A 24,858-nucleotide genomic window follows, 5' to 3' on the forward strand; every position below is an offset into this window, starting at 1 on the left:
GCGACTAACTGACCAAAGGCTCCGCCCCCTCCACGTCACTTCCTGTCCAGGCCACACCTCTCGCTCGAGGCCACTCCTCTCTCGTTCGTACAGGAGAGGAAGAAGAATCATCTCTCGTTTCACCACCGTATGAACATAAAAACAGTCTTCTACATCTGCCGACACACATATCGTCCCTTATACCAAACAACCTATCTAAACAGGCATTTAATGGGGGATCTTTGGGTCTTTTGAGTCTTTGGGCCTCTCACTCAATCACCGCAGGTTGGTCGGTGGTCTTTCTGTCTTCTACCGACTCCTCTCCAGCCTTGCCCCCCCTGCTCTCTCTGCGATTTGTCCCAACCACATTTCCACAGGGCGCTCAAGGTCCGCCAACAACCCCCTTCTGGTAAAACTACCAAAATCACGAATCACTGCTCATCTTCACTCTTTCATTCCTCTTTTTTCCCGCCTTTGGAATAAACTTCCTCACTCTATTCTTTCCCATTCTTCCCTCCAGGCTTTCAAAACAGCTGTTCACCACCACCTCTTATCTTCCCCCATCCAAATCCTCGATCTTTTCTACCCCCGATAATCCACCCAAGCCCACTTCCTTCAATTCTCCTGCTTTCCTTCCTGAAAGTCCCTGTAATGTCCATCTTCTCCTCGCCATGTTCCCCGTCCCATCCCCATCCCTCTCCCTTCCACAGTTCACCTGTGTCTGTTCCCCAATGTTTTGTCCCTTCCACTCCCACCCCTCTTGTCTCATGCCTCCTTGCTGTGAGTTGTGTGTTAGCTCTCATACGAGCCTCGACCAAGGTATACAAAAAAAAAAAAAAAAAAAAAAAAAAAAAAAAAAAAATCTGAGCTAATCCTATACTTAGTAATCCCATTTAGGGCCATTTCCGTATATATATATATATATATATATATATATATATATATATATATATATATATATATATATATATATATATATATATATATATATATATATACACACATACTGTACATACAAGATGAGAGTTTTAATAATATATTGATAAAAAAAGCCTTCAATAATTGGGGAGAAGCATATCTGTCAACGTCGTGACTTCGAAGAGTGCCATTGTAGTTTCTTTATTTAACTTTTGAGCTTCATTGTGTTTGTCCAGGCCATAATTGTTTTTTGACTTTTTTACCAATTTAGGTTTTGTCATCAAATCTTCAGTAAACCTTTATTATGAAAATATGGAGAACCCAAATTCATTATTTTTATTTTTGCGCTGCTGTTTTCATCACGTTTAGTTTGAGTAGAAACTGGACGCGGATGGGCTTTGTATTTTGAGATTCTTTCTAGTTGTCCCCCGCTCAGATGACAACAGATAACTCCACACGGTCCAACGGGCTGTAGTTCTTACAAGGCCATAGCCGCTCGACTTAGACTACCAGCCTAGCAGAGTTGCGCTTCAATATCTCCGCAATACCTTTCTATTGGCGAGGCCACACCCTCGGCACCACAACTGGTGATCTTCTGCCTAGCGGAAGAGGTAGGTGCAGCACCGGCTAACACAGCAAATCAGGTGGGGTACAACTTCCCGTCTAACTATACTTGTACATGTTGGACCAATAAAGGAAAAGACACCTGAGATGGATTGGCAATAACAAACGATTATTACAAACACACAAGCAATCCTTTAAAAGTAAGACTAAGTAACTAAGTAAGCAAGAAAGTAAAAGGCACATAAGAGCAGATTTAACCATAACATATATTCTTCCTTACACAAACTTACTTACACAAGAGACTTTGCCATCATTCACTCAGGGGAGAAGAATACAAGAAGAACTTGAAAAGAAAAGAAAAAGTCGTGCTTTTTCTTTTCTCCTTCACCACACACAGCCCGACAGGGCTGCGCCAGCTCAAATATACTAGAAGATCGGAGAAAATGGGCAGGTGCGATGTGGGGCAATAGGACACACTGCCGCGTCTCTGAGATGCCCAGACCCAGTAGGTAAGTCATCTCTGGCATCCCAGATATGCCAACTGCAAGCAACTCTGTTTCTACTGCCCCCCCCCCCCCATGTCCAGCAGCTCACCATGAACCAAACCACATCCTGACCTTTCCACACTGCTCTCTTCTGCACAATGGGATTTCTGCTCCTTTCAGAACAAGCTTTTAGTTTTAGGACAAGGACAAGCTCCTTTGTGACTCTGTCCCATACAATTGCACTTCTGCTCTCTCCTTCATCTATCTCTTTCCCCGTTTCATACTTTGTGCTCTTCCTTCTTCTTCTTCTTCCTCTCCGCTCTGAGCTCTCTCTCTCCTGCAAGTTCAAGGACCAGCTCCAAGCTCCTTTTCTTCTCACAGGATCTCGCCTTCTTTCATCTCCTCTCGTCTGGCTTTCTCGACTCTTCCTCTTCATATCCCGCTTTTTCCCCGTCTCGGCTCGTGCGAGCCTCCTCCTGATGGGGGCAGGTCTACGATTCAGCCTGTGGAAAATGCCACGTTATTCTGAGGAAACTTTCAATGCAGCCCCCATCCCTCCTTTTATGCACCCAAGGCCACGACGGTAGACCCCACCCCCTCCCTTGCATGCAAGCATTCACTGTACAGTGACGTGGACACTGTACCTCACTGTACTCTGCCTGAGAGATGTGCCGCACCCCACCACGCATGGGAAAAGCGCCACACTTCGTGCCACGAACATGCGTGTGAGAATGGAAACGGTCCCATGTGATGAAGGTAATCCGATCGGCCCGAAGGATTAACGACCACAGACGGATCAAACTTGGCCAATTAAGTAATGCGTGAATGGAGGGAAAACAGAAAGTGATACCGCTGAAGCGAGGGACGACCAAACAGCCGTGGGGCCGAAATGAAGACCCATGGGGTGATGGAGGGATTGTCAAAATGATGTTTGATGAAGGGGAGGTAATGGATCTATGGCGTGAAGGAGGAAAGATTGAAAGTAGCAGAGAGGGAGAGAATGGACCGATGGGGATGAAGGAAGAAAGATTGAAGGAGTGGGGGGAGGGGGAGGGGGACAGACTGATGGGGGTAAAGGAGGGATTGTTCAAAGGAGCAGGGGGTGGGGTGGGGGGGAGGGCGGGACAGACTGATGGGGGTAAAGGAGGGATTGTTCAAAGGAGCAGGGGGTGGGGGGGGCGGGAAAGGAAGAGCACTCCAGGAAACACAAACGAAACAACACACAGCCCCCCACCCCCCGACTAACCCCTTGACAAGGGACCAAGAACTATCCACACAGACTCATGAAATAACTGATCCTCAGGTCTCCGACGTGTCCATAAATGCTCTCCCCCCTGGGGTAAGTTTCCAAAACCGTAACAATATATATCACGACATCTCAAAATGTGGACGGATTCGGACGAAACTTGGTGGACACGTTGGGTGTGTGATGAGAAAGAATTGATTAGATCTTGGTGAAGATCCAGAACTGAGGATTTTTTTAATTTTTAAAGTGATTGAGAGTTGGGGCTAAAAAATTATATATACCATGATATTTCAAAAATTTATTTTGGGCCCAATATGTTCAACAGGATCAGGCATGGCAGAGACTCGTGCTCTCCCAAGTGCCCTTCTCGTTTTATTATGTGATTGGTTAATGATCACTTTTGGTAATTTGGTAAAGTGTTTAAATTTTAGTTGGCTTTCAATAATGAACATCTTGGCACAAATGTGGCTTCACTCGTATTTGGTGAACGGCTCGTTTGTTCCAACCGCTTGGAATCTAGGCCACAATTAGACTCTGACACAGTGTGTGGTTGCTGTCATTTTGGACGTGGCCATACGATTGTTCTCTGTAGGTGGTTTTGACCCTGCTTGCCACTCCCCCTCACTTCTTCTGCCCCTTCCCCGAGCACTTGGCAATACATTGACAAGTCTTGTTGTTCGGGCCTTTTAAAGGCAAATGTTTGTGGTCAATGAGTTTATCGTGGTGAGGCTTTTGCTGTGATGTGTTTTTATTAATACCAACCTTTTCAATATTTTTTGCAGACATGCGCTGTCTGTTTGGAAGACTTCAAAGTGAAAGACAAGCTCGGCATCTGTCCGTGTCGACATGCCTTCCACAAAAAGTAAGGCTTGGGTGGTAGTCACGCATGGGGATGCAGATTTTGCTTTTGGTACTCATATGCTGCTTATGTGGTTATATGCATTCCCAACAGTGGGGTCCTGCTATGTAATGGTGGAACATTGGCTTGCAGGGATTTCCCAACTGATCCCCAACGTCTGCACTATTTTGAGGTGCATAACACCTGTGTAAATCGGTAAAATATGCATCATAAAAGGAATGTTTGGTATGCTATGACTGTTGCCATATGAGCCGCATAAACCACCCTATGTGGTGAGGGGATGCATTCCATGCTAAGGAATCTCGTGATGACGTGTGGAAGGCACACTCCCAATCCCTCTTTCCCGGTACATCGCTCGTCATGGCCTGTGATGATTTTTGACAGCTGGGTATCATATAGCGGGCAGTACTTGTTTTGGTGGACTTGGTTAAGCACTCTGGAGGAAACCAAGGAATTGCTTACGGAGAGGGCAAGTTCATGGCAATTGGATCATTTGTTGTTTTCTGCTTCTCTTGTTGTCCCCTCCCCCTCCGACCCTTGTCCAAGGGGCAGGGGACATTTAAATGATCTCTCTGACTGACCGATCATCTCTCCATGTACATTTATGTACGCGATATTTCTAAAACCGTTGAACATTTAACTTTCATCTTGGAGATATCTATTCCTCATGACATCATCTCAACCTAATTAGGTCATGGCTGTGATTAGCTGAATTTTGTTGCAACAGCAACCAACTCGGTTAGTGGTTACCAATAAGTGTCATAGGCTTTAGTAATATATGACCATGCTCGTATGTTATAGTGGACAATCACATCATGTAAGAACAGAATGTTAAACTTGAATTGGTAAGATTTACTTTAAACATGTATTTTCATATGAAGAAAATCATCCTCAAGTCAAAAAAAAAAAATTTCAAAAATGAAATGTTAAGTCTTTGTCTTTAAAGATTTTGATTTAAAGTTGTGTTCCAGAGATAATGTATTTTATTTTCATTATTATCATTACCTGACAATATTTCATTTATTTACATTTATATGTGTATAAATACATGTATGGTATTGATCCAAAGTAACTGTTCAACATACAACAAAACCAATAAGATAAAATCAAATCACAAATGGCTTCTGGTGCGTGCGTGTGTGCGTGCATGATAGAATTGTTATTAACAGAAAATGAAAAAAAAACTATGTGTGTAATGATTGATCACTGGGCAACAAAAAAATATTTTTGTCTGCGACTCTGGGACATGCAGGTGTTCTTGGCTAAATATGAGCTCCTGATTTCAAATCTGGAGTCAGAATTGAACCAGCACATCAGGTTTTCAAAATCTGTATGTATTGATGATACCCAGCATGCCATATCAGACACTTAATTATTGCAGATTACCACATTGTACATCTAATTATCGGTGCTTAGTAATTACTTTCACGTCAGATTCAGATAATAATGATTGATCTCTTTGTATAATGTGTAGCATACAAACCAAGAAAATATACAAGTTACAGAAAAATAAGTTAATAAAACATTAGAACATGGTAATCTTAGGAAGGGTGTAAACTTGATTGTGAAATCTGCCCCATTGTGAGTGATTCAGAAACAACACTTCAAGTTTACACACTCTTCCTTTCAATATCGTCAGCGTCGGCACTGTTCAACCATGTTCAGAAGTGTATGAGACACTTGCTCTTGCGCTTGTGTGTGGAATTGGTCTCCTGCTGTAGGAACCAGCAGCAATCACCCATCATATTTGTGTTGAACCGGCCTTGGTACATAGTTTACATGACCGAAATGTCTTGGTAAAACCTTTCGCAATGCTCATCGCTTTCCTCACCCAGATTAGATGGGAAGAAATCAAGATGAGAATGCAAGAAGTGCATTTTAAGAAACATCCTGCAGCCCATTCGCTGATTGATGAGCCTTTAGCATGTTGTTCACTAATTCCACATACTGTTCAGCTCTCTGGTTCCCAAGAAAGTTCTGCACAACCAACAAAAATACTTCCCATGCTGCAAACTCAAATGGGTTCAGTTTATTTTTGAACTCGGGATCACACGTCAGTTCTCAGATCTGGGGCCCAACAAAAATGCCCGATTTGAGTTTTGCATCAGTTTTCTCTGTGATATTGGAAGCTATTACCGTAGTGATCCAATGCCTTTACAAAGTTTTTCATAAGGCCAAGTTTGATGTGAAGCGGTGGAAGGTGGATTTTTGTGGGTCTACCAATGGCTTATGATGCACATTCTACCTGCCAACTACACCACTGGTCTTAAGTTTTAGAACACCCCCATTTTCCAGTTCTTACTGAAATTTAAGCAGTTTAATGTTTCAATGTACTCTGAAATTAAAGCAAAGAACAAATAAACAATTGCAGATAAAAAAAAGAAATCATGGAATCATTTTGTTGAACAAAATTTCATCTCAATTTTTGACTCATCAAAGTAGCCACCTTTTGCAGATATAACAGCCGAACATACTCGTGGCATTCTTTCTACAACGGAAATCAAATATTGTTTGGAAAGTTCTTCCCAACACTGTTGGAGAAGTTCCCACAAATGTGTTGCACTTGTCGGTTGCTTTGCTTTCACCCTTCTGTCCAGTTCATCTTTTCGCCTACTCGACGGTGTACAAAAACCCTGCGTGATGAACCGAAGATGTCAAATTTTGTTCATCGTTCCAGAAGACCTTCCAGTTTGCAGTCATCCACTGGTGGTGCTTCATGGCCCAGGCAAGCCTCTTTTTCTTATTTTGCCATCTTAGCAATGGCTTTATTACTGCCACTCGACCTGTCAAACCTGCAGTTCGAAGTCTTCTCTTCACAGTTGAAACTGAGACTTCCTTACTTCGACCAATGTTAAGCTGTGCTTGAAGCTGCTGTCCTGTGAGTCACCGATCACGCAAGCTGTTGACTCTCAGAAACTTGTCTTCTGATTGTGTTGCGGCTTTGGGTCTGCCAGACCTCTTCCTGTCAGAGTTTCCTCCAGTTTCCAAGTGCCTTTTGATGGTGTAGTAAACTACACTCACTGACACCTTGGCTTCCTTTGCAATTTCTCTTAAGGAAAGACCTTCACTTTTAAGGGTTAAAATGGTCTGTCTGTCTTCCTTTGTTAATTGTCTTTTTCTCACCGTTATGATAGCAATATACTGTTGCAGAAATTGGCCCTTAGTGGGTTATTAAATATAGGATTAGCCCAGATCCCCCCCTTAAATGCATGTTCAGCCAAGTTGTTTGGTAAACGGACGTAAATGTGTGTTGGAAGGTGTAGCAGGCAGTTCAGTGTTCATACAGTGGTGGTGTACCGAGAGGCGCCTTCTTTTTCCTTCCCCCCTCTTAACCAGCCCCCACCAAGCGCCCTGACAGAGCCAGTCAACAAGACGTGCCAGCAACCCATTGGCGGAGAGCTGCTGCAAACTCGAACGATGGACCAATCACGTGTCCCCGGAGGTGCTCCAAAAAGCCCGCCCCAAAAGGCAAGAGGAACTGCTTTTTCCTGTCTGCGATCTGCTTTATGAGTCACTTGACCGGCTCTTCCTCCTTGGCCATGGATCCAGTATGCAGGTCATCCCCAGGTTCATCCTGAATCCAACCACAAAGCCTCTGACTGTCCTTACTCCCTGCACAGCTCGACCACGTCTTTTCATCCCATCGATCCACCTGCAGAGTCCAACACCCAGATTTGGCCAAATTTGGTGTACAGGCCAGGCCTGGATTTGCATACTGGACCTTGTGAAAAACCAGCTGGAACACACCATAGATCTCGCTCTCTTGTGCCGTCGACCTCACAGGGGCTGGACGTACCGACTCTGCCTGCGTGGGCTGTGCCGATAGGAGTACGTCACCGCCATTTTGCCATGCTGCATGCTCGGGCTATGTGCTTGAATCCGGCGACATCGGCTTGTCACGAGCAGCATTCATGCCTTTGACACCTTTCCTCTCGTCCATGAGGCACCACCAAGTACTGCGTGTCTTGTATGCATGTTGTCCAGGCCTAAGGCTTATTTTGCTAGGGCTCCCCTGCGAAACCTGTATCCGTAGCTCCCGAGATAAGAGCGGGTTATAGATGAATGATAACGTTATCACATATGCTTTTGCTTGTGTTGTGTTCCCCGATGTTTCCCCATTAAATCGGGCTGATTCATACGAAATTTGCGGCACTGAATTTATTTGTGTTGTGCTGAAGAACAAGCGCTCGATTTGTATTTAAAACCAAACTGGTTACGGATTGCTGCAGACTTCGCTCGGTCTCTGATCAAACCCAGTCTGTAGCCGTGGGGTGTATCCCCAACTGGCAAGGCACAGGGGAACTTTGGTATCGTGATCTTAGGCGCGTGACCCGAGACCTGTGCCGAACTTGCCGGCGATATAACCCGTGAGACGGCAGTGCTGTTGAGCGCCACCGAATCATCAACAATTGGTGTCTGGAGTGGGATGCGAACTCCTCCACCTCCATAAATTTGCAGGACACCAATTCAACAACATTTGGTGTCAAGGAGTGGAGATTTGGACCTGGGGTGCATTTCGCACCCCAAACATTGGTTACGAGAGGCGTGGAAAAAAAAACTCGCTTGCAAATTCCAAATTGGGTTTGATTTTATTTTGAGCGGATTGGGTGTAAAACTTCGAAATTATAAAGAAAAATGGAGTCGCAAAATGGCGGCGCGGCTCCACCTCAGCGCAACACGAAGCGGGAGGAGGATTAGTATTGATGACATTGATGATGATTGATAACAACAGTGTAACGGGCCGCACAGCACGAAGAAAACGCTCCCACCCACCGGTTCAAACCACGTGGTCACAGCATGCGTCATGGCAAACGAAGCAGGACGACGACGCGTACATTAACGAGCTTCATGCATGATTGGCGGTTGCCTTGAAACTGGTGAGGTGTGATGAGAATTATATTGAGGAGTTACAAATTAAATTGGACGAGGCACTACGGCAGGCAGACGAGGTTCAGGAAAATTATGTGCAGAGGGAATCACAACAATTGGCCGATGCACAGGAACAAATTTGGTGGCTGGAAAATTAGTTGGCCTACGCATTGCAAGACAAGATAGATTCCATATGGGAACGAGAACGGATTCTCGACTTGGAAAACACGCGGAATCTATTGGTGGAAAAAGTCAAGGAACTACATGGAGTAATAAGGAAAGTAGAGTGGAGTACCGATAAGTTGGAACAAGAGATGAGTGAACTGTAAAAAAGAATAGAGGAAGAGCAAATTAGTAACTCCTGGGATAGGAAGAACTTGGAAAAAGAATGGAAAATAGAGCTGGAAAAGGAAAAATGGGAACGATTTGGAATTGGAACAACTGAAGGAAGAGGTAAGATCAGGCAATCAGAGAAGAGAAAACCTAGAACAAAAGATAAAAAGAGGAGAGAAATATCTGGAGCAAAGGAAGGAAGAATTGGTGGAAAAGTCAAGACGGTTTTGGAAATCAGAGTTCAGGGGAAGTGAACTGGCACGTCAACTGGAAATTAGCAACGAATACGGAAAGATAATGGACGAAATGAGGGAGGAAGCATGCAAAAGAGGTGCTGAGATGAGAAAGGAATTAGGGGGAAAAGCTTATGAGTCACAGAAACACTAAAACAAAGAGAGGGAATTACAAAACAAGCTGAGGATGTTAAGTGAGGAAAGAGAGAGAATGGAGAATGAAACGTTAAGGAACCATACTGTGCAGATTGAACAGTTATAAGCCAAAGCAAGATTAAAGAATGAGATGGAAGAAAGAGTAGTGAAAGAACAACGAATGAAGCAGGAAAGGGAAATCAATCAATTGAGAGAAACGACGAGATTGGAGAAGGAAGAACAAGAGAGACGGTGGGACAGGAAACAAAAAGAACATGAATTTGAAATTGACCAACTAAAGGAGAGAGCAAGGTTGAAGTACTTGGAGATGGAAAAACTCCGGAAAGATAACGAACAACTAAAAAGGCTCAGAGAGGAAGAACGACTCGAATGGAAAAGAAAATGGAGCCAGGAAGTAGGACAGCACGATAATGTGGGATGTGTGACATCACCACAGGGAGGAATGTTAGTGGTGTGGGACTTGATTGACATCACTCGTCGGATGAAACAACAATTGGAGCAAACCCTGGTGATGGAGACATTGAGGGAGCATACGGAGTTGTTGACGAATGAAACACATTTTGAGCAGGTCCACCATAAGGAGCTGACAACCCCAGAGGAGTGTGGTGAACCGATGATGAGCAACCTGCTGGAGAGACGCGACCGGACCGAGGTGACTCTGGAACGAAGCAGGTACGTGGGCACATGCATACATGGTGTGGATGATGAGCTTAATTTAGGAATTGGATTTTATGTCAATGAAGAGACTCTGTCCGATGAGGTGCACGTATGCGTGACCCCTGAATGTGTGTGCGGAGTGCCTGTGAATGAATGCTGTGAGCCCACACTCCAGACGACAGCACCGGTATGTGCTGCCAAGGCCGAAACGTGTGTGTACTCACGTGGCGGTCGATAATGTAACCCGGGAATGCGAGGCAGTCAGTCAGTATGCAGGCAAGGTTAAATGTGTGGAATGTGAACACATAACCTTGGAATGTGTGGAGCCTGCTGTGTGTGGGAGTCCTGAGCATGGAATGAGTGGTGACATAGGAAATAGGTTAGAGGTGCAAGGGGAAATAAAAATGCCACCAGGACAGAACCTGACAGGGGACGGAAACCATAATGGACAACTCCGCATGGGTTCTTACAGAGTTCGAGGTGCTGCATCCAGGAGCAGGCTTTAGAAATTGGATTTTAATTTCTCTCTCAGCCTCACAGGAACTTCGGGGTAGAGCGCAGATGAACAAGTGAAGGACCACCGATTCCCACAGCATGTGTCATGGCAAACAAGCATGCATTATCGTTATCGCGATAAGGGCATTATGGAAGTAATAGGACGCAAGCGGCACTGGCATGTGTCACATGCTCCCCGTACCCATTTTAGAACAGGAAGGGGCCAGCAGCGACACCACCATGTCACTTGGTCTTCAAACCTCTCTGAGGACACGAGGGGTTCCGCAAGCTGAGTGGGGTTTATCTGTCTTCAGGGAGTTAAAGAGAAGAGGGGGAGGCCGCTCCCCCGATTGGGGTTTACCTGATTTCCGCGAACCCTGGAGAAGAGGAGGGGGTGGACCACAACCCCAAATGAGACGTGACCCCTTTGAGCCGTGGCGGAAAGGCAGCGGGGTCATGTAATGGGTAATGAGGGATTCCTTCCCTCACTCCCCTTCCCATAAGCCAAAGAAGCAGTCCATATTGGCATGTAAAAATTTTGAATGAAAATTATATCGAGAGTGATTGCAAATTGAGAGACTGACAGAAGGGATAAGAGTGGCACGAGTGGATTTGGGTGATTATAAAATAGATAAAAAAAATAGTGGAGACATTACAGGTAGAGCGTGAAACACACCTGAAACAAGTGGATGACAAAGAGTGGCTTGTTTGAGGGAAGACTGAAATTCCTGGTTGGGACCGTGCAGAGGTTCCATGTGGCTGGTGAAGAGATTTTGATGTCTTGTTTAAATTGTTGGAAATAAACGATTAGGGCAGTATGGAGGAGGCCAACGGACGACAGACGTAGTGACAAATTGATTGGGGTTTGATGAAGTGTATCAGTTAAATTTGATGACCAAGTGGGATCCGAAGGACTGGTATGTTTTTGTTTTAACATAAAAGTGAAAGGTGTTGGATGGTGTTGTGGACTGGGTGTGTGGCACTGTGGAATGAATGACTAAAGTGTTTGGGTGAATGGCGTGTTTGTGCGAATGAGGAGAGTGAGTGCGAACAACGTATCCTGTTGGTAGGAGTCTCTTAACCAAGTTAGTGTAGGTTAGGGGGACTTAGAGGATTTGACATGGATTATGGCTGCTGTTCCATCGTGCAGGTGGAATGCTCAGGGTAGGTGCAGGCCAAGGTATGGTGGTACTGGCTGGGAGTGTGACATGGTATTGGAAGTTGGTGAGTCGGGAGAGAGGGCACCAGGGCTTTGGGGGTTCCTGGCAGGTGAAGGCTGCCAGAGATGCCAGGAGAGCACAGTAGGTTTTAGTGCTAGGAGGGCACAGTATGGGGGCGATAACGCCACCCCTTATTTAGGAGTGCCAGAAGCACGCTCAGGTGAACCCCGAGGTCGCTGGGTGTCTCCCACCCCCTATTAGAAGCAGGCAAAGAGGCCTAGTAGTAGTCACACTCCCCAGCCAGCGAGTTATGCCTGGCACCACCAAATGAAAAAAAGACAAATAAGGGCCTTGCCCAGGTTTAAAAGAATGGAACAGTGTGCCAGGTCGGGAAAAATGGATCATTAGGATCATTCTCGCCATAGTAGGGTTTGTTGCATTGTTTAGAGTTAAAAGTAAATGGTTAGGTTCGATTAATTCTCCTCCGCATCATTCATGTGTGACACCTGGTACGAGTAGTGTTGATGGGAAAATTTGTTAACAAGGGCCAGGCTAGGTCACCCTCTCCAAGTGCCAGAGAGGCCACCAGTGTGTCATGAGCACACACCCATGGAGATAACATTTGATGAAGAAACACACCATCCTGTCTGCTAAAAAGTGAAAGACAATACCAAAACAAGTCCTGCCAAAACAAGTCAGGCAAGGAAGGTTAAGGGTACACTCCATCTCACCTGGTCTGAGGTCATCACACCCAATTGCGCCCTCAAGAACGCCTCCAAACTGCATTTGCTTACCATCGATTTCACCGTGCCACCATTGCTGTGCCACCTGCTGTCCAATGCAGGGCTTGTTGCCTGCTGCTGCTCGTGAGTAGGCCATTGCGGCCAAGAAATCATTTTGTGGGCCATATGGGCCGAAGTCATTTATGTGGGCCATTGAGGCCAAAGTGCTTTTGTGGGCCGTTGCGGCGGAAGATTCATTCCATTTTGTGGGCTCAGGGGGGCGAAGAACTTTGTGAGATTAGGCCACTAGGCTGACAACTCACCTGGTGAGAGGCCAATAGGGCCACAAAGTGAGGAAACCCTCAGGGGTGAATAGACAATACTGCCGGGAGGGGGCATGAAGGAGCGAACACGTTAGGGAACTTTGAACCTTTGAATGTTCTGATCCTATGTAAATATTGGTGTTAAAAGTAAAATTGAATGCCCTCCCATACAAATACATAATTAGAATGTAAAGTAGTGTGCATAGAGTGTGAATGTATTTGTTAGATTGTTGATCTGACATACTAGGATTGGGACATGCCAATCTTACTGTGACACTTTGTTTTTTGGAGTTAAGTACTTCCAATATTGTGGGTTAGAGTAAATGGGAGATTTCTGCTGTACGTTAGACAGGGCCATGACTGTGGGCTGCCCCAAATGGAGGCTTGGGAGAAAGGTGGGGGTAGTGTTGCGAAAATGGGCCGTTCGTGGGTTATTAAATATAGGATTAGCCTAGATCACCCCTTAAGTGCATGTTTAGCCAGGTTGTGTGGTAATCGGACGTTAGTGTGTGTCGGAAGGTGTCGCAGGCAGTCAGTCCAGTGTTGATACAGTGGTGGTGTACCGAGAGGCACCTTCTTTTTTCTTCCCGCCTCTTAACCAGCCCCCACCCAGCGCCCTGACAGAGCCAGTCAACAAGACATGCCAGCAACCCATTGGCGGAGAGCTTCTGCAAACTCGAACGATGGACCAATCACGTGTCCCCGGAGGTGGTCCAAAAAGCCTGCCCTGAAAGGCAAGAGGAACTGCTTTTTTCTGTCTGCGATCTGCTTTATGAGGATCACTTGACTGGCTGTTCCTCCTTGGCCATGGATCCAGCATGCAGGTCATCCCCAGGTTCATCCTGAATCCAACCACAAAGCCTCTGACTGTCCTTACTCCCTGCACAGCTCGACCACGTCTTTTCATCCCATCGATCCACCTGCAGAGTCCAACACCCAGATTTGGCCTAATTTGGTGTACAGGCCAGGCCTGGATTTGCATACTGGACCTTGTGAAAAACCAGCTGGAACACACCATAGATCTCGCTCTCTTGTGCCGTAGACCTCACAGGGGCTGGACGCACCGACGCTGCATGTGTGGGCTGTGCCGATAGGAGTACGTCGCCGCCATTTTACCACGCTGCATGCTCGGGCTGTGCGCTCGAATCCGGCGACATCGGCTCGTCACGAGCTGCATTCGTGCCTTCGACACCTCTCCTCTCATCCATGAGGCACCACCAAGTACTCCGTGTCTTGTATGCATGTTGTCCAGGCTTAAAGCTTATTTTGCTAGGGCTCCCCTGCGAAACCCATATCCGTAGCTCCCGAGATAAGAGCGGGTTATGGATGAATGATAACGTTATCGCAAATGCTTTGCTTGTGTCGTGTTCCCCGATGTTTCCCCATTAAATCTGGCTGATTCATAGGAAATTTGCCGCACTGAATTTATTTGTGTCGTGCTGAACAACAATTGCTCGATTTGTATTTAAAACCAAACTGACTACGGATTGCGGCAGACTTCGCTCGGTCTCTGATCAAAACCAGTCTGTCGCCGTGGGGCGTATCCCCAACTGGCAAGGCACAGGGGTACTTTGGTATCATGATCTGAAGCGCGTGACCCGAGACCTGTGCCGAACTAGCCGGCAATATAACCCCTGAGATGGCAGTGCTGTTAAGCTCTACCGAATCAACAAGAATACTACTTCCTTCAGTGCAATATTGTCCAAATAATGCTTCAGGAGGGAGAAGCAACACAGTCTGTTCCAACACTGCTCTTATACAGACAGAGGGTTTGTAACTCATCAACAAAAGTTGGGAAACCTGTAGGAATTGTTTGCATCAACTTTCAAGGCTTAATTTACTTCCATTGATTCAGAAACTCTGCAGTTGCTAACCCATTACTTGTTTCCTTAAAAGGGCCTTTTTTAACAACTCTGAAATTTACATTATTTTTCAGTTCTTAGTAACCTAAACTTTTTTTTAACCTCTGGCAGTTTACCGCTTGGCTTTGTATTACTTCAGGTTATTCACTGAACTTGAACTGCTTAATTTTTAGTAAAAACTGGAAAAATGGGGGTGTTCTAAATCTTTTGACCGGTAGTGATGTGTTCATGTTTTTCATTTAAAGTGCATTCTAAAACTCTTTTTAGGATAAATAATATTCTACAACAGTTGTGTTGCTATAATTGAAACAAAAAATCCCCAAAATACAAATTTATGATCATTCAAAATCACCCACCAGGGCAAGCTACTGTAATTGGACCATATGTATAACTGAAAATCCTGACGTGCTGAGAAACTTCTGACTTCAGAATCAGGATACTCGACTTTGTCTGGAACATATGTTTCCACCCCAGTAGCAAAATCTTTGTTGTCCAGTGTAATTATTTTAGTGAGGCTTCTCCCACTTATTTTTCATGCATTTTTGTGGAAAATCCATTTCACTGTTTCTTATCTATTACCTCCGCCACCGAAGGTGAAAGAAGTTGTTTTCACCCCTTTCTGTCTGTTTGTCTGTGTACAGGATATCTCAAAGTTGTAGACAGATCTGCATGAAATTTTGTGGACAGGTTGGGTGTGTGACAAGGATGAACTGATTAGATTTTGGTGAAGATCCGGATCAGACTACTAGAATTTCAAAAGTGATTCTTCACCATTGAGAGATCGGGCGAAACCGATATATATCTCTATCTCAAATATAGCACGATATCTCAAAAAATTGTGGACGGATTCGGATGAAACTTGGTGGACATGTTGGATGTGTGACCATGACATATTGATTCGATTTTTCGTGAAGATCTGGATACGAGAATTATTTAATTTTTCAAGTGATTCTTCACCATTGAGAGATCGGGCCAAAAACGATATGGTACTGTATAGCATGATATTTCAAAAATGTATTGGGCCAAAATTGTATGTTCTTGTGGATCAGACATTGCATGGCGGAGGTATGCCCTGTGCCAGATATATATATATATATATATATATATATATATATATATATATATATATATATATATATATATATATATATATATTCATAACCTAAACCTAAAAAATGAGAAGAGTTTAGGTTCCACACCACATGATCTATGGCATTGAAAATTAGCACTCTGCCCAGGATTGGTAGAGGATCACGTTTGTGAGGTTTCGTCTTGATCGAATAAGGTTCATTTTTCTATCCAATATGGCTGCCAGACCAAGTGACCTATGTCATCATTTCAGTGTATGCAGCAATGGTGGTAGATGATATTTGCCAAATTTCACTTAGATTAGATAAGCGGTTCCAGAGAAAACATTATTTAATATTTTTCTTCAATCCAATATGGCTGCCGAACCACATGACCTATCAATTATTTTTTTATGACCCTCGTATCCCCAAGTCATGAGGAACATGTCTGTAAAGTTTCACTCAATCTGTTCAGATGTTCTGGAGAAGAAGATTTTTCAAGGCTTATCTAAGATGGCTGCCAGACGATGTGACCTACGACATCATTGCTATCAAAATTTATTTGGCATGGCGAGTCGATCATTTGTTTGCAGTTTCACTTCAATCTCTAAAGCGGTTATGGAGAAGGATTTTTTTTTTTTTTACATTATGGCTGCCAAACCACGTGATGAATGAAGTCATAATTTTTTGGTGTTCACATCTTTCCCTAGATGAACCTCGTTCATTTTTGAACTGATGAGATGCAGAAATTTTTCAAGTCAAATTTTCATGTCAAATTTTCACTGGGATACCACTTTACCGATGACCTCACGGTTAACACCACTTCTCACCCTCGTTTAAATTTTTTGATCGAGATAATGAACCATGTTTCAATTTTTCCCAGCGAGGGGTTCCAGAGAAGACGACGTCCAAAGATTTCCGTTTTTATCCCCCGCCACGTGGCGGAAGGGGGATATTGTTCCAACATGGCTGCCACCCCACGTGACCTATGCCATCATAATTATAATTAAAAAATTCTCCACGAGTAGTCGCTCCTATGGTTAAAATTGTGTCAATCGGACAAGTCATCGCTGAGAAAACACGTTTAAGGAAATCATCGAGCAAAAAAGGGCCAAAATGTGACGAAGAATAACAACAAATACTAAAAATAACAAATAATCTGAACAGAAACAATAGGGTACCACAGCATGTAAGGCTAATGGTACCCTAATAATAAGAATAATAAAATTTTCATCATTATTCACAAAATTATTAATTTGTCTTCTCCATATTCTTGTCATAAAGTTTTGTTGAAAATTTGATGACAAAAACTCAAATGGTAAAAACGTTACAGCCCAGAGAGAGACACACAAAAGTGATTGCAAAACCCCGTCCTTCCTCTGTGTGGGGGACGGGCGAACAACTTGACCAAAAAGAGTACAAAGAGAAACCCAACGAAGTTAATCGTAGAAAAGACAATGACCTCGTCAAAATTATGTTTGATAACAAAAGGGTGGAAATTATCAATATAGAGAAAATACTGCAATAGAAGGAAGTGCGGGGTAAACTTCCAGAAACGATACAACAGGGAGAGCCAACAAGGGTTGTGTATACTTTATGGAATGCAATTAGGGGAACAATCTTCAACTATAAGGAAACTGTGCAATCTATAGATGGAATTAAATTGCATTAAATCAGACTTTTCCACCAATACACATTGTAATCCACAACCCCCAAATGAAAAACAAATTCTACAAATTTCAGAAAATCAATTAAAAACACAAAATTCCAATATATTGGTTGGATAAGTGTCCACCCCCCTTATAATAGAAATACTAAAGAAGAAAAAAAAAGAGCAATCAGAGATGACTTAAAACAAGTCCTGGCAAGTCAAAAAGGAGCAGTGTTTGTGTACTGGTGTGTTACATCATTAATAACAGACATAACGAGAACTGCCACTTTATGACTGCTGGCAGTGATGACCGGGTACCAAGACGTTCCGCTTTGATGCAACCCTGCTTTGATCGGACACTTGTTCCTAACCCATGACGTTTATGATTATCTAATTAAATTCAGAATGGGATTAAAATAAATTAAATCAAATGGAAGACCAAATAGGAATGGTCCTCCATTGGAGGAATCAGAAGGAACCCGAACAAGCAAAAAGCAAAGATGAAGTTAAGAGGAGGAACCTGGATAGGATTCGCATTTCAGCTGCTCCTCCTCAACTCCCAAACCCATCCAAGCACAGCCAAGTGAGCCTTATTCAAAAATATAAAAGAACCCAGATTCCGATTTAAAAAAAAAAAAATTCTGGCTGCCAGACCGTGTCTCCGATCAGGTTGAAATTTAAAACGTATATTCCCCCATCACGACTAGATCATAATTGTGAAGTTTCATGCTTATCGGTGAAGTGGTTCAAAAGAAATCTTTTTTTTCAAGACTTCTGCTAAATCCAACATCGCTGCCAGACCATGTGACATCAGTTATTTGTGAACAACCTCTCTGTCCAGCCATTCTGGAGAAGATTTTTTATAGGTTTTCTGGGTAAATCTACTAGGGCTGCCAAACTATGTGACCGATGATGTCATATGTGTGAAAGTTTTGTTCCTCATGGATAGGCAGTCATATGTGTAAAAAGTTTCACCTTGATCTGTTCAGCCATTTCTGAGTAGAATATTTTTGAAGCATGGTGGTGGCGGCATCATATTATGGGGATGATTCTCATCAGCAGGGACTGTGGCACTTGTCAGGATAGAGGGCAAAATGTATGGAGAAAAATCTAGAAAAATCCAAGAGGAAAACCTGCTGCCCTCTGCAAAAAAGCTGAAATTGGGACGGAAGTTCACCTTTCAGCATGTCAATGACCCGAAGCACACAGCCACAGGTACACTGGAGTGGTGAAAGAACCAGAGTTGGTGTCAAAGCCACCCAATGCTCACCTGTTTATACATTTATCGTTTTTAAAAGACTCGTCTTATAATTAATATTTTTTTTATAAAGCATTGCAGTGAAGTCTGATCCAAATAATTTTAAAGCAATATATGTATTTGTATATTGTAATCAGTAATAAGAGCGCAAGTGAGCACAATATACACCCAAACAAGAAGGTATATACAGAATTGTGCTACAACATGGAAAACAGCATCCTGGTTGCCATGGCAACCACTTTAGATGACAAACGCATGTCGCGACACACCGTCTCCACAGTCTGTACCTATGTACCAAATATGAAACGTGAAAGTTGAAAACTTTGGGAGTTAGAGTGCGGATAGGAACGGACAGACGGACGGACGACAGGTATCACATTATACGCCCCGATATATATATATATATATATATATATATATATATATATATATATATATATATATATATATATATATATATATATATATATATATATATATATATATATATATATATATATGGCATATAAAAAATAGTGTGGTAGTTAAAAACATGAGAAAGGAAAAAATAACTTGCACCAAAAACTTTAACATTTTCACGCTCACGCTGACGCTCCCCCCAGGGGTATCGCTATAGCTCTCTGTTCTTCGAACAGGTGTACTAAAAAAATTATAAATATCCTTGAGTGCTCCAGTCAGAACCCCGATCTGTGGCCCCGACCTCAATCCAATCAAAAATCTGTGGCATGACTTGAAGATTGCTGTCCATCAACACTCCGCACACAACTTGACTGAGCTTGAACACTTTTGTTCAGAAGAATGGGTAAATATTGTCCAATCAAGGTGAACAATGTTGATGGAGACCAATCACAACAGATTCACAGCTGTCTTTGCTGTTAAAGGTGTTTCCATCAAGTATTAACTCAGGGGGGTTAACACTTATCAAACCAAGATATTCGAGTTTTGTATTTTCTATTAATTTTCTGAAAATTGTATAATTTGTTTTCCACTTGGAAGTTGTGGATTCCAATGTGTAAATAAAGGTGGAAAAAAAATCTGATTTAATGTAATTTAATTCCACACTATAAGGCAACAAAAGGTGAACATTTTGAAAGAGGGTTGAAGACTTTCTGTAGGAACTGTAAATCTATTTTAAGCCTTTTTCAGTGGTTGCTTGAAGACGAGGCAGCATGTAAATCCATTTTGAATAACCGTTTGAATATATGAAAAAGTTTGATCCAGAAGTGAGTGGTGTGGTCGTGCTAATTGGTGGAAGTGTTACATTTAAGGTAAGATGTGAATCCATCCATCCATCGGGACCATACTCTGTGCATAGCGTTGGTGCTGCCTCAGCAGTCTCCTTGGCTATTGGACACATCCCTGGATGGGTCGCCACTCTGACACAGTATACCAGCAAGCTGGCACTCGTTTTGCCGACCTCGGAAGGGTGACAGGCTGAGTCAACCCCATCTGGTCTTAATTCAACAGCTGAGTGGGATTCGAACTCAGGATCCCAGGATCCCAAGCGCACCACCCAAACCATTAAGCCAACACCAGGCATAAGACGTGAATGATGTAATATATTATCATTTTATGGAATGTATGATGGGAGTTGGAACTATTTTACAATACATTCAATCTTTTAGCGAGTAAAGTTTGATTCGTGATGTTGCATTGATGGGTCGATGGGTTGACTGACTGCTTGGACACTACTGAGGTTGTGGTTCTACTGATGTGGATCCACTATTTGGAGAGGTTCTGGGCTGAAAGGATCGAAACGTTGAGGAAGAACGGTACCCAGCTGATGATTGATCCATGCTGTCAGGAAGCCAGTCAGTTGCCGACATGTTAAGGTTCTTACTTAAGGTCAGGGAACTGTTTTGAGGTTTTCAATTTAAATAAAGTTGATTATAGGATGTTATGAAAATAACATCATTTACAGCAATTCTTGAAATTATGTTATAGTTGAGGAACAGGTAGGGGTAGGTGTGTGTGTGTGTGTGTGTGTGTGTGTGTGTGTGTGTGTGTGTGTGTGTGTGTGTGTGTGTGTGTGTGTGTGTGTGTGTGTGTGTACATGTGTACGTGTGTACACACCACCCAAAAGGATTGTGCACAGCAGGAACATCAAAGCCTCAAATCCGAAGGGATGTGCACGTGTGTTCAAGGCTGTGGAATACCTTTAAAACGTTGTTTCTCATTTTAATTTTAATTTTAATTTAAAATGTACTTATATGGTGAGAGTAAATACAAGATTCCAGGTCGATATTGAATCTTTCTCATTCAAGCACAGCTTCATGTTTTTTATTGTTGATTTGTAAGTGGCCCATCGATGTTTCACTGGGTAGTTTACTCCCCTCGGAGCTCAATGTTGGCATGATCTTGAGAGGGTTGTTGTCCTGGGAAACGCTGCTGTGCAGTGCCAGCATGTGGTGCTTTATGGTCGAGTTCTTGGTCTTTTGAAGGGGAAGTGAAATTGCCGCTTGCTCGTGGCCACTGTCCCTTCACTACTTTTCGGCTTGTGCCATGGCGTGGTAGAATCTGCCAGTAAATTGAGTAAATATCTCTCATCACTGTTTCTTCCAGGTGCCTCATCCGATGGTTGCACATCCGCAAGTCCTGCCCTCTCTGCATCTCTCCGATCCCTTTGCCCGGAAACTTTTCTCCTGCCAAACTTCCTTCCACGGCAATTGCACTGCCTATGGACAGCCCTGCCGGACAACAGCTGTTGCTGTCCTCCACCCACACCGCGCACGCCGAGGCCAGCCCAATTGGCCGTACGGTGGTGGAATCTGGCAGCAGCAGTCTTGAGGTGGACAATGCAGACAGCCAACATCTAGTAGCAGGTGGCAGGAGTCCTTGCTTATAGCAATGGCCTTTCTCTCGGCCACTCGCGCCGCAACAGGACGATCACTTTTGTTACTTTTTCTGAACATTGTTTTATAGACCCTTTTAGCGACTTCCTTTTTCTCTTATTTTGCCATCTTCTCTTTGAATATTTCTTAATTGTCTTGCTGGTGTTGATGAACTGAAGTGACAATTTTTTGACCTCAGCCCAGCATCAGAGTTATTTTATAATGTTGTAGCACAAGGCCCTCATGCATGTGACAATTTGCTTGCTTTGTTGAGTGTTATAAATGACCTAAGGCTCCATGGCACGCTGTGTGATCCAAGTTTGTTTGTTCGTGCTTCTGACTGTTTTGTTGTCTTGTTGACAGTTTGTGTTGGATGGTACTTTATGAGTAGCAGTAGGATGAGGTAGGTCGGGTGGGGGCTGTATGGTGCACAGTTAACACTCCAGACGATGCAGAAACTCGTTGAACTCAAGAGCTTCGATCATTGCGGTGAGCCGTGGGCCAGTGCAACCACTATGGTGATGTCTCAAGGCCTTTCCTTCCTGGTGCTTGTGCCTTTCACAGTGAATTTTGCGGCTCGACTTAACTCTGAACTTAATTACAGGAGTTCTTTCATCCCGTTTATGCAGTGAAGTTCCATTCTCCATGGTTGTTGAAATCTTTAAGATGACTAACGTTATCAGTATCTCGTCGTATTTCTCCGTTGCTAAATGTTTTGTCTTTCGGTTGCGGGAAGACGCCAAAACCCATTAGCCGTATTTCAACTATTCAATCGGAACAGGTCCTGGAATTGCTTCTAATCATGTCGACTATAATCATTTTGGTATTTGACGAATCACTGCACTCTGTTTTGCATCGTATTAAAATGGAAGGCTCCGCTAATGCGCTGGTTTGCCGACACATCTGGCCTGTTATAATTAGTGGCGCTGTGAACGAGTCGACCTGCTGGAAATGACCATGAATCTCACAACAGCTGAGGCAGTGGCAGGATGTAACGTGAACATTTGTTCGGTTTCGTCTTGCGCGTTTTTGCAGACACGATAGAGCTGCCTGCGTTACACAGACTCGACTCGTGAGATAAATTTAAATGCACTTTCCAAAATAGGATTTTGGCAAACTGCTCTGCCGCAGGAGAGCGCGGCTGTTTTGTTCCACCAGCGTGTCAACACCGCATTGAGAAATCTCGCTCCGACAACCCACGCTCTGAATTCCTCCTTGGTAGCGTTCTTGCTGTAAAGGGGGTTGGGGATGCTTTTACCGAGCACACCCCGTGCTGCCAAAACAGGTCACTGTGAAATAAACCTTTGGCTGCCGTTCCAGCCTGCACTGCACTGTGCTCTGCACAGCACTCGGCATTGGTTTCTGTTGAAACTTGCTAATTTAACTTGTAGGGCATGTCTGCATGATGCATTCATGCTTTTGTAACTTGCTTGTACAGTGTGACTTTGAAATGTTTGTCTTTGTATATTTTGTATGAAATAAAATGAATCGTACTTTGTGTGGTTCCTTTTCTCCTCTCTGTGTGGTTTTTTATTTTTTTGGAATACCATGTCGAGGCTCGTGGAAGAGCAAATACATCGAAACATAAGGCTGGAGAAAAGGGGGGTGAGAGAGGGAAGCACCAAATAGTGGGGAACAGACAACAGGAGATCTGTGGAAGGGAGAGAGATGGGTCAGGGTACACAGTGAAAACAAGATGGTACCACAGGGACTTTCAGGAAGGAAAACAAGAAATTTTAAGGAGGTGGGTTTGCAGTGGATTATTGGGGGTAGAAAAGATCAAGATTTTGAGTGGGGGAAGACATGAGATGGTGGTGAACAGCTGTTTTGAAGACCTGGAGGGAGGAGTGGGATTGTAGAGAGTGAGGGAGTTTGCTCCAGAGGTGGGAAAAGAGTGGAATGAAGTAGTGAAGGTGAGCAGTGATTCTTGATTTTGGCAGCTTCACCAGAAGGGGGGTTTTCGGCGGACCTTGAGCGCCCTGTGGAAATATACGGGGAAAGATCAGAGACAGCAAAGGGGGGCAAGGCTGGAGAGGAGATGATGGTGGAAGACAAAGACCACCGACCTGCCTGTAGTGAGAGATCCAAAGCTCAGCTTCATCATGGGAGATACCAATGATCCTAAAAGCCTTGGTTTCTACAGCATGAAGTCGACCTCGGTGTGAGGCAGGAACACCACCCAAATGGGAGAACAGTATTCCATCAGACTGCGGATGAAAGCTTGATGTGGTTCGAAGATTAGGTGTGCCAAGGAAGGACTTTATACGACGGAGGATTCCCAGTTGGCAAATGGCTTTGGAGGCCAGCTTGGAGATGTCTTTCCCAGGAAATATCGTGGCAGATCGTGAGGCCCAAAAACTTGAATGAAAGGACTTCTTCAGGGGGATTGTTGAGAAAGTAGATGGGCGTGTGGGGGGGGGGGGCGGGGTTCCAGACGGTCCTTCAGCAGAGACGTAGGGTGTGAGATTTGTCAGGGTTGAAAGACAAATTTCCAAGTATTTGACCAGTTTGTGATTTTATCCAGGTCTGCAGAGAGCGAAGAAGCTGCTGCTTGCCGGTCTGAGGGATGATAGATGGTACGGCAGAGGGTGGAGTCATCAGCAAAGAGATAAAGAAGATTTTCCAGAGAATCTGAGAGATCATCGATGAAAACCAGAAAAAAGCACAGGGCCAAGAACACTGCCTTGAGGAACTCCAGCCTGGACAAGAAGCGGAGATGAGAGAACTCCATTTAGGGTCACACGTTGACTGCGACATGAGAGGAAGTCTGTGAGCCATGAGTGGAGATGGCCTTGGATACCATAGGAAGAGTTTGGTGAGCAAGATGCGATGCCAGACCACATCAAACTCGTGAGAGGGCTCTGATCTCGTGTTTGGCATTTAGAATCTCCATCCGTTATTGGGAAAGCAGAAGCAGCATTTCAGGATAGAGTGACTTGGTCTAAAAACAAATTGATGGTTGTAAATCAAGCCATTGGAGAAGAGGAAGGATTTAATATATAAAGCGATGATGGATCTTGCTGATGATTGGGAGCAGGCCGATTGGTCTGGAGTTGCAAGGATCAGTTTTTGCACCTTCTTTATGCAGGGCAGTCATGTTTGCCGATTTTCAAGCAGATGGCAGATGACCTTGTGCAAATGAGAGGGTGAATAGAACAGAGAGAGGGTGAGCAAGAGCAGCAGTGCAGGT

At 44.0% G+C, this 24,858-nt stretch overlaps 1 protein-coding gene across 8 annotated transcripts in view; it reads left to right on the forward strand.

Annotated features, from left to right (window-relative positions):
* The window catches only part of LOC147033748 (RING finger protein 24-like), a 77,522-nt gene extending 54,356 nt beyond the window's left edge, over nt 1–23,166 (forward strand). For 6 of the 8 annotated variants that reach the window (XM_085870054.1, XM_085870079.1, XM_085870071.1 and 3 more), the window contains exons 4-5: nt 3,975–4,054; nt 21,400–23,166. In XM_085870054.1, coding sequence (XP_085726180.1) covers nt 3,975–4,054; nt 21,400–21,682 — 363 coding nt within the window. In that variant the 3' untranslated portion in view covers nt 21,683–23,166. Of the gene's footprint in view, nt 1–3,974; nt 4,055–4,144; nt 5,298–7,403; nt 10,315–21,399 lie in introns of those variants that run through there. The other 2 variants (XM_085870098.1, XM_085870046.1) reach the window with 2 other exon arrangements.
* The last annotated feature ends 1,692 nt before the right edge of the window (nt 23,167–24,858 follow it).

This window comes from Eptatretus burgeri, chromosome 1, assembly GCF_056783735.1.
Source record: "Eptatretus burgeri isolate ZD-2024b chromosome 1, Ebu_testis_v1, whole genome shotgun sequence".
NCBI classification, from domain to species: Eukaryota; Metazoa; Chordata; class Myxini; order Myxiniformes; family Myxinidae; genus Eptatretus; species Eptatretus burgeri.